The sequence below is a fragment of the Kryptolebias marmoratus genome, linkage group LG2, assembly GCF_001649575.2.
Source record: "Kryptolebias marmoratus isolate JLee-2015 linkage group LG2, ASM164957v2, whole genome shotgun sequence".
In the NCBI taxonomy this organism is placed as follows: Eukaryota; Metazoa; Chordata; class Actinopteri; order Cyprinodontiformes; family Rivulidae; genus Kryptolebias; species Kryptolebias marmoratus.
Genome location: NC_051431.1, coordinates 28,182,876 through 28,193,982, shown reverse-complemented (window position 1 = coordinate 28,193,982; position 11,107 = coordinate 28,182,876). Strand labels below are relative to the sequence as shown.

The following is an 11,107-nucleotide window of genomic DNA, read 5'->3' as shown; positions in this document are numbered from 1 at the left end:
AAGGAGGCCCAACTAAATACTGAGTGCTGTACATGCTCATACTTTTCATGTTCATACTTTTCAGTTGGCCAACATTTCTATAAATCCTTTGTTTTTATTGGTCTTCAGTAATATTCTAATTTTCTGATATGATGAATTTGAGATTTTCATTTGTAATCATCAAAATTAAACGAAATAAACATTTGAAATATATGAGTTTGTATGTAACGTATGAATATAATATACAAATTTCACTTTTTAAATGGAATTACTGAAATCAATCTACTTTTTCATGATATTCTAATTTTATGACCAGCACCTGTACTTATAGTACTTATTTACTTAGCTTATAAAAATGACGTAATATTGAAGTAATGATTTTTTTGGTTGATCACTCAAGAGAGTTGTTCACAAATGTGTTTCGTTCTCATTTGTGAGTTTGTGTTAAACCCTTCAATGGTTTGGTGGGACTGTAATTATAATGTCCCCTCCAGCAGTGGTCGTCATTGTCGCCACTGCAAGATGTCTCTACTCAGGACGAACAGATCTCACAACTCTTTAAGAAACAGATCATGCAATACATCGAGGTGGTGATGTGTCCATAAAGACAAAAAATTGGGGTTATTTTGATTTGACTTTGTTTCGTCATAGACTTATGCTGCAACAGCATTTTTCCTTCATTTATTTTTGAGTCAGTTTTTCTCTCACCTCAGGTTTGTATCGTTTAAAAAGTGTTCACAAATTATCTGAACGTTATTCACTTTTCTTTATACGTTTACTCTTTTATTATTTATTTATATGTATTTATTTATTAGGCTTTTTGAACTAGGATCTGAGTTACAAGCCTTCCTACTACAGTTTGTTTATGTATATTCCCCAAAAATGTGCAAAACCTTTACACATCATCATCACCAAGAGCTCAAATCTGATCAGTGGAAAAACAAACAAAAAGTCTCTCAAGAAAAGAAAAAAAACTTATGTTCATGCTAGCTACCTAGCAAAATGTAGATTTGGGTATATTTAAATCTATTTTTACACATATTTACATCAAATTCAGACCTTCGGTTAAGTTGTCCCGATTTTTATTTTTAGATGGTTAACACACTTTAAGGGGTGCCAAAAATGTGACTCATTTATATCTCAAAAGCAACCATGGTGACTTCTATAAAATTTTTAAGTCTTAGGACCACAACCAGAGTCATTTCTTCTAATATGGTACTGATTGGAAAAGTGGGCATGGCTTGTAAAAAAAAAATTTAAATGAGAGAAAATCACACATTAGTTATACACAGATAAAAAAATGAGTGGACAAACTCTCTGATTTATACTGAACTTTTCCTGCACTCAAATTTCTAACTTCAACTAATGATTATTTTAGTACTCGACTTTATGATTGGATGATTAGTCAACGGTTATATTATTTTGTCTCTGTTTCCTATGGGAGCACCTCTTCATCTTGTACCTCTTCTGCTTTAGTCTGTTCACCTGTGGCCATCAGCTTGTCTCTGCATTAATGAAACATTCCACAGGAAAATAAAAAAAATTACCTGTCAAACTTATGAATCTGAAACAATTAATGTGATTTTCGTCTGTTTAGATTTTTTTTATCCATCTCCTTTTAGATCCCTGCTGGGGTTTTTTTGTTAGAAGCAGAATTTGCAAAAGATGTTCCACTCCTGCAATGATCCACATAAATATTATAAAACCATTTATGTGGAATATTTTGACCAAAATCGTCTATCATTACCCCTGCATACGAGTCAGCAAAAAAAAAAACTTTGTCTACGATTTTCTTGTAGTCGACTACAGTAAGTAATCGTTGCAGCCCTCCTTCTGAACATTTTTTAATTTTATTTTATAGAGGGAAGGTTCTGTTCAATCTCACAAACAATTAAAAAATGCTTGGAGATGCCACACAACATATTTGAAAATGTAAAATGATAGGGGGTTAAAATGTTTTGCTAAGTTGCAACTTTTCTCTGAGGCACTTTTTTCTGACACCTGAGGATGTCCTCAAATGAACACCATACCAACACCTGTCACCTGAGAATATACTCAGAATTTCTTGGCAAACTGTCGATTTTGAGGGAATTTTTTTAATTTCAAGGCCCATCAATTAATTTATATTGATCTAAAATGGCTGCTCCTTACAGTGGGGACTAAAGGCAGCTGGGATTTTGAGCCACCTTTTTCAGAAGCCTTGAACAATTTTAAAAAAGTATTATGTAGGACAGGTAGAGCATCTGCCTCAGTGGCAAAAAGGTACACGTTTACCTCTAGGTGGTGCTATTCATGGTTAATGAATTTGATCATTCTCTTCTAAAATAAAAGCTGCATCATCAATCATCTTTATATTAACATCTTTTTGTCCCAAGTTCACTTTGAAAATTTACCTATTTTGCACAAAACTAAAATCTGCTGAAACATTTCTGTCAACTTCTCCTTGGAGTCAAGGCCAATCAGTGTAAAACTTTTTATAAAACCTTGAGAAAGCAAGCTGATAAAAGGTTGTTCAGGAAAAAATATTTGCTAAAATAAGCAAATTACATTTATGCAAGTTTTATGTACGTTAGCTAGTAAAATAGGTAAATAAGTGTAAGTGTCAGGTAACATAATACAATTTTAAAGCAAAGGTTGATTAGGCCTTCATGAGAAACTGCACCTAATCATAAAAATATATAAATGCCCCCCCACTAGGGGGCACTATGAACTAAGAAGTTTATCTAACAGGGAAACAAATTATATTCAATTTAAAGATCAGTTCAGAGGTTTCTGACTGCTTTCCTCTAATATGATAATGACTCTCTAAAGTGGGTGGGACCAAAAAAATAATGTAATTAAAAAAAATAAAAAAATCAAATGTTTGTCCTACAGAGCTACAATTTAATGTTCGTTAATCTCCACAAGTATCAGCAGGCCTCTTCTCCAGGCCATCCTTGTAAATGCTTTTTCATTTCATACAGATCTGGAAAATCATTTCCACACTGTAACGTTGTATATGCTAATGCTAGGGCTTACTATTTTTTATTTAAAAACATTATCCACTAAGGAGCATGAAAAACTAGGCTTATACAAGGCTAAGAGCAAATTAGATGTAAGTTTTTTTTTTACGACTTTTTGAATTAACATACCAATACTGGCAATTGTGTTCAACTTCATCTCGGAACATGTCTCTGCTGCACTGTGGTTCAACACTGAATTTTTCATTTTAGACTGACAATGGAATAAAAAATAAAAATAAGTCAAGCATCTACTGCCCAACCGTATCTTTAGAGATCAACAAATATCACTCAGCTATAATGATGGATGTTGATCATTGTGTTTTTAGAGTTAATAAAGACATGGTTTGTGGTTTATGCTGTCCTCAGATGTCCTGACTCACCTTTGGCACCTCAATCTCCCAGATGATGACTTCGGAGCTGGATGAGGTAGCGCTGTTGGCCTGGTTATCACTGGCACTCATTGTGCAGCCGCTGTCTACTGAGTCCATACTGTTAACATCAGAACCTGGACACACAGAACCAGCACCTTTAAAAGCTTTACTCACATTTCCAGCAACAGGAAGCCGTCATGTTCCCTGTACTAAACAACTACAACAACAAACAGTTATTTTGCAAAAACTAAGGAAACCTTTATAAATTAACTAAAAATAGAATTATTCCCACACTCACTGACTCTGTTTAAGTTAAAAACACTCAGATTATAAATGAGGGAAACAAGACCTGAACTAAATGATGCACAGATTAGGGATAGGAATCTCCAGACACCTCATAATTTCATTACAACCATCAGATCTGCAATACAAATAGAAACCTTATCATGCATTTTGATTATCTGGAAGTCTAAATGACAAAGCCTCATTTACATACTTAACTCATTTTCATTTGTTCCATGCCTAATCAAACATCCACAATAACATGTCAAAAAGCCCCATTAAGCACAGGCTGATGACCAACAATTAGCACAGATACTAACTTAATATTGAAAACTCCATATAGAAACTAAGATAATTAGCATCATGTTTATAGCTGGAAATTTATTCACAAATCAAATGTTTTATAGTCATGACTAAAGATAAAATAACTCCAACTATTACAGAGATATTCTTCCTAGTTTAACAAAAAAAAAAGATGGAAAAAGACCACAGCTTTATTGCTACCTGTTAGCAGCAGAACATACATGCATGGTACCCATGGTTCATTGCAGTCTAAGCACTCTTTTGTTATACTAACGTTACAGTGACAATAGATTTGTGATATATTGTGAAGCCCTAATGATAAGGAAATTTAAGTAAATCATGAAACCACTTAACACTTCACAATCAAAATGTTGATTTTTGCAATGTCACAATTAACTGAGAAAATTCTGTCTGACCAGGTAAGCAAAATTAACCAATCAATATTTGGAGCTTCAAAATATTTTGTCAAAAATATCAGCCCCAAACATCAGTCCTAGCATCAGCGTTTCTTAAAAGACCTGACTTGCCAAAAAGCACTGCTATCAGATTCAAAAAGCCTTCACAAACATTTTGCATGTCAACATACAAGATACGTAAAACAGCCCTGGTAACTAGAGGTGAACCCTGAAGTCAGCTCGTGAACGGCCCTGGAAGACATTTTACCTGACCGGCCATGATCAGTGATCGATCGGTCAACAATCAATCTATATTTTTCCAGTTACTGAGCGCAGCACAGAAAAGCTCAGGGCGACTACCTGCTGCAGTACAGCTTGGCTCTGCTTGATAGGAAAGGCGTAACTGCACAGACAAAAACATGAAGTTATCTGTGTCTGTAGTTGTTTTCAGCTGCTGCGTTGTGAAACACGGTGGATCAAGATGGTAGCAGGTTGTTGAGCTGGAACACCTCCAGCTCAGGTAGGCACAGAGACTACTGCTACTTTTAGCAATGCTAACAATGCTAATGACGTTAATGCCAAGAAAATATGTTAGTTAAAATGTCAGCACCGTAGTTTATTTTTAATTTTTTTAACTTTTTTTTTTACTGTAAATCTGCTGTCATCTATTTAATGTCCTCAACTCCTAATGTGTTTAATTATTGATCAGTAACAGAAGAAAGGATGATAGTCAAATGAAGGGATGATTTATTAATCTAACATTAAGTAATTTTTTTTCCAAATATTACTATGAACAAAGCTGCTAATTATTTTAATAAAGATCATGTAGGGGAAAAATATCTGTAATGTGGTGCAGCTGTGAGCGTAAAAAAAATAAAAATGTTAAGGTGCTATAATCTGATTTATAAATCAGATATACTGTTAATATTTTTCTGTTGAGTTTTTTTCTGTAATTATCTGAGGGAGATTTGTAGAATTCCAGTGATAGAAAGAAAGTTCAGTAACCTGATTATTTTTCACAGTAGTTTTTTTTTTTTTAATATTGTATGCATTTTATTGTGAGCAGTCAAATTTTCAATTTAACCAAAAATTGATTTTAAAAAATATCTAAAAAAGCACTGAGGCTGACACTACCATCTCCTAATTATTCAGAGAAATTCTAATTAAATTATTATTTTTTATACAACAGATATTTCAGCTAACAAACTGCTTCAGTAAATACCATCTCTCTGTTTACAACCACAAGATCAAATTTTCCTACAATTTATCTCTCTGATCATTATAAGAACATTCTGTTTTCACTTTTTAATTTTAATGGCCACCACCTTACCTCATTTTACCTTTACAGGTAAAAATGTATTTTTCGGCAGTCAGACATTATTATTGTATAACAATATAATTAAATAAATTTTGTTGAGCAGCTGTGTGAAAGCTTTCTTTCAGCCTGTCACTCAGCAGTTTAATCATCTTTAATATAGAACATGTGAAAAAAATTATTTAATGAAATACCAGATTGTTGAATTATTTTGCTTAAGGTCACTGTGTCACTTCCTTGTCACTGTGCCCCAAATACTAGATTATGGGGTTTTGATTTTATTGTCATATCATTCGTTATGAAAAGACATTTGTACAGTGGATTTGAATGTGTTATGGCCAGAATGATAGTATGTCCCATTTAAATTAAGTTATGCAACTATCCAGGACAGTGAGGCTGAAGCTGATTGGGTTATGAGGGTTACTGTGTGCTGATCATAGGCTGTAGAATGAATAAAAAGCTCCTGTTTTTTTGATAATGTCCCAACTTCATCAGACTTTTGAACTCTGTATTAAACCTATGTCCATTGACAGCATTTTTGTAATAAATCACCACAAAGACAATTTTGACTTGTTTAAATTCATGAGTCCACCTCAATATTTCAGAAATTCCACAACAAACACTTTAAACAAACTGAACCCAGGAACTAAACTGCAGCAGGATTAAACTCATTGATACAAATGAATGGCATTTTTCATTAAATCATAAAATTTTAATTAATATATTTTGTATTGAAGGTGGCACAGCAGAGCTGTGGTTAGAGCTGTCACCTGACAGCAAGAAGGTCACAGATTTGAAACCCACCTGGGACCTTTCTGTGTGGACTTTACATGTTCTCTCCCTGCATGTGTGGGTTTTCAAGGTACTCCAGGTTTCCTCACACTGACCAAAAACACGCATACTAGTGCCCCTTTTCCATTGGCTCTACTTGAGCAGCCCCGCTCCACTCCACTCTACTCTGCTCTGTAAACAATGCATCGCGTCCGTTCGCTCTTTATGCTTGCATCTGGCCACACCCACGACCGATGAGTGGACAGGAGCTAAACTTGCGTCACCCACAAAAGCAGGGCCAGCCCGGCTGGTCCTACTCCGAAGCAGGGACCAAAAAAGCAGGGTCCGGCCTCGAAAAATTGCAGATGGAAACGCGCGCAAAGCAAGCCGAGTAGAGTGGAGCCACGACCTTTAGAGCTGGTGGAAAAGCGGCATTCGGGTCCCTGTTAGGTGGGGTACACCAGAGTGCACCCCACCTCTTGTACAGTGAGGTATAGGCAGACAAAATTGGAATCTGTGTATCTCTAACATTTTGAATTTTATTTTACGTACTTTAACTTTCCATCTTGAAAATTCTGACCTGTAAATGACAGAACAAACCCAAACACGCTGTAATGCACCCTGATGTGTGCAGTCCACCTCATTGTCTCTGACTCTCTGTCAGGTTTCGGTCCGGTCTGATGTTGGACAGACGTACACCTGAGAGCAGCTGACCCGCATTACAGCCATTTTTGTGTTTTCTAGTCAGTTGACTGTGGTGGACATTTTGAATTTGGTTGATGTCCAAGTTGTAGATGTACATCCAATGATAATTTGAGTTTCATTAAAATCCATCCAGTGGTTCATGAGATATTTTGCTTAAAGAAAAACAAACAAATACACAGACAGATACAGGTAAAAACATCATCTCTAGTCTTTAAATTTTCAGCAGCAGGAAATTATAAAGTATGTTAAGAAACCCTGTCTAAAGACAAACTGATGTCTCACCTCCGGACTGGTCTGTGTCCACCTCACATGTTCGATGAGCTCCATCCCTCGAGCTGATCCCATTAGGTCTCCTTATAACACACACAGCGTCCACAGAGGAGTCCTCAGCTGCTTCAGTCATGGTCTCCACCAGTGACTCGACCTGCTCTGCTTCTCTTGCAGACAAGTCTGTAACCTGGATCAGATCTGTTTGGCTTTCAGACACGCTACTCTGCAGGTCCTCACTGCTGACGCCATCCTCAGAGTGGCAGGTGCTGCAGGTTGAGTCTTCATCTCTTCTTCGTTTTGTGGTCGGCACCGTTGTTGCTTGATGCAGTTGTGTTGGCCAAGGGCTGCTCTGTGCACCATTGGTTTCATGAACCCTGTCAGTGGCCTCAGCATCTGCCCGTGCTGCAGCCATGGAGCTGCCGTTAGACACGCCTTGCCTCTCTGCTTCCTCTCCAGGGCCTCTTAGTTGCCAGCTGTGCTGCTGTATTGCTGGAGTTGTCTCCTCTTGTGAGCATGGCTTTTCACTGGTCAGTAGTACACTGCTACTGGAGCTGACTTGCTTGTTCTGTGTGACCTTGCAACTGGTGACACCAAGGACTTCCTGGGTGGCTGCCGAGATGACCTCAGTTATAAGTCCAGCTGCCAGAAGCTCTAGATTATGCTCTTCCTGGGTGCTCCTCTCCATATGAATATCCTCGGAGGTTCTCCATGTGGTGCTGGGATCCTGGACTGTGAAGGTGAGAGCCATGGGGGTACTGGTGAGTAGGTGTTTGTGTAAATCCACAGACAGGGGGGTCTCCAGAGAGTCTGCCTCTGATTGAACGACCCTACACACTTTGGCTGGGGTGAGGGCCATCTCTTCTTGTGTCTGAGCAGTGCTTTGATGGGTAGCTACTTCCCCCTCTGGTTCTGGTCTCTCTGCATCAGAAAGGTGAACTGCTGTAGATGAGGAGCTGATTACTTTGGTAGAATGGCAGGACAGGTCGACCTCCTCCACTGAAGCTTCTGGAGCACCCACTGAATCTTTGTCAAGGTGTTCTTCCAGTTGTCTGATTGGGACATGGGATGAGTCTTTATCTGGGTCTGTAAGGTCTTTCCATGAATCTTCTGACATATCCTCCTTATTAAATGATAGTAAAGCCAAGTCTGAGGGTTTATTGACTTCCTCTCCACAGTTTCTGCCACAAACGGGGGCAGCATCTTCACAGTCTTTTGCAGATGAAGGCTCTGCTTCAGTGTCCTCGACGTGGATCTGGAAAATAAGCTCCTGTTGAGTTCCCTGGCTGTTGAGATTCAGGGGTCTGTGGGTTGGAATGTCCTCTTCATGTGGGGACGAGCCAGTGTCTTTCTCAACCAACCCATTTCTGTCCTCTGTTTGAAAGGTTTTAAGGCCCTCAGCAGCTGGAGGCCCCTCTGAGCTCTCCTGGCTGATGAGCCGTTCTTTCTTCCGGGAGGTGTACCACCACCAGCCGATCAGTGCAAGTACTCCAGGCAACGTATAGGGAACAACAGAGCGAAATCTCAGCTGCATTTCCTCCAGGCACCAACAACCACAACCTGAAATTCAAACAGACACAAACATGGACTCAAATTAGTCGAGGAACATTTTCAGTCTGATCTGCAACACTCTGAGCATTTACAATCAAAACATTTTTTCTGAGAGTGAAGTTCAGAGTTCTTTTGCTTTTTTAATGTTGTACTATTTTGTGATGTGACTTTACAGAGCTTAAAACTTGATGTTCAAAATCAAGGAATCCCCCTGTACCTGCTCCACGCTGGGGGTGGGAAGTGGATACTCATGAGCTCAACAACAAATAGCCTATGTTTACACTGCAGGCAAAAGTGGCCCAAATCCACTAATGTGCGAGTTTAATTTGACCCTCAGAAGGTCACTTAACTTCAGGGTTTTCCCCAGAAAAGAGGCTAAGCCCGGTGGTAGGTGGCCATTTGCCAGCCGATCACCAGCCAATCGCCGTCCGAACGTGATTTAGCAAAAAAAAAAAAAAAAAATCAAAGTTGACAGAAAACTGAAAATATGGCTATTTATTATGTGATATTGTAAGATATTTGTGTCAAATATTTACACAACTACAGTTTTACAAAAAGGAACTTTTGAAATACTTTTTTAAACAAAAATACAATTGAAATAAATACAAATTGATTGAACCTAATTTGAATCCTAATTTAAGTCACATTTACAAATAAATTAAATTAACATAAACGAAAAAGTGCAAACACGGCACCAACACACGTTTCACGTCAAGGCCAATGAATAACAACAGAGAACTCTGAAAAATAGAGATGCTCTACTGTACTGTGCTTTTTGTGCACAGGCTTCATGTTGGATCACCACAACAAAACAAAACATATCTAATGCTGAATTTAATAGCATCATTTTACTGGTAAACAAGGAAGTAATTTTCACTAAGCAAAAAACATGCTTACCATATTCGGTCTTGTAAAGCCACCTGCTGAATTTTAGCTCAACTAACCTTTTTTAGTTAAACCCGCTAGTTTGAAGTTTATTGCTGTGGCTCTGACAACATGCTAACTCCAGCTGAAGGTGTCTAGGCCTCAGGGCTCATTAAAGTCCTGCGGGGCTCCGCGAACAGCGCACGGACCTGAGAACGCAGTGGAGGTGTTTATACTTGGCGCTTACATCGGTGCAGTTTTCTCCACAAAGACGGGGCAGTACGCTATGTAAGCAGCGCCAAGTTATAAAAGGTGCACAACGCAACACCGCGTAGGGCCTTCACGCAGGGGCGGGGACAGCGCGATTGCGTCACTGTTGGCGCGCGTACCCTCGCATGGTGAGGTAGATAATGGTAGCGGTTTTGGGGGAGCGGGTGGAAAAAAAAAATGTGTAAAAATGACATATTTATAATAAACAAGCGGAGCTTAGCCTGGCAGCCGGGTCTAATACGCTGGGGGAAACCCTGAACTTGACGATAAGAATTGTTACTGGGGGGTGGGGAATCAACCATCTTACATAACTGCAGAAAAATACTTCTGTCCACCATGAACTATCTCAGCCTTAAATATAAAATTTAAATTATTTTTTCAAAATTTTAGCTTCTTATGGGTTTTTAATTTTACAAAAACTCCACAATTCCGTTTTTTTTCCCCATGACAATTTATTTTATGACAGTCTTTGAGACAGCTGCCTTTTTGATCAGCTTAGAAAAATTTTGCGCAGACCGTCCACCCCCCCATCCCATCCTATCCCCAATGAGGCCCCATTTTTGGTCTTGCATTCACAAATCCAGCCGTAGTCAGCCATGGGGCTTTTGTTGTTTGTTTGTTAGTGGAGGAACTAGTGCTGGGCGATATAACGATACATATCGTGAGGACGATAGAAAAGTGTCTATCGTGATATATTTTCTTCTATCGTCTCTGTCGTTTCTATCATAATTGTATCAATGATTCATGTAAATATTTCATAACGTAGGCTACGACGAATGTATTAGTGTTGTCTTTTTGCATACATTCAGTTTATATAAGTGATAAATAATAAGAAAAAATAACTATTTTGTGAAGAACCTCCGTTTTGCGACATGACGCTGCTTTACGTGTGGGTTTGCGACATGCTTTACGGCAGCGGCTTTCTGTGCGGCGCAGTGTTTTTACCATAAGTGCTGAAAGATGGAGACGCATGAAGTATCAAACTCGGGGTCGCAACAAGTAGAGACAGCTAGTAGGCAGCCCAAGAAGAAA

At 38.5% G+C, this 11,107-nt stretch overlaps 1 protein-coding gene across 1 annotated transcript in view; it reads right to left on the bottom strand.

The window, feature by feature from the left end:
• The window catches only part of akap1b (A kinase (PRKA) anchor protein 1b), a 30,411-nt gene that overhangs the window by 15,777 nt on the left and 3,527 nt on the right, over nt 1-11,107 (bottom strand). Inside the window, exons 2-3 of the mRNA XM_025009563.2 lie at nt 7,406-8,950; nt 3,362-3,486 (exon numbers count right to left, since the gene is read on the bottom strand). Coding sequence (XP_024865331.1) covers nt 3,362-3,486; nt 7,406-8,924 — 1,644 coding nt within the window. The 5' untranslated portion in view covers nt 8,925-8,950. The remainder of the gene's footprint in view (nt 1-3,361; nt 3,487-7,405; nt 8,951-11,107) is intronic.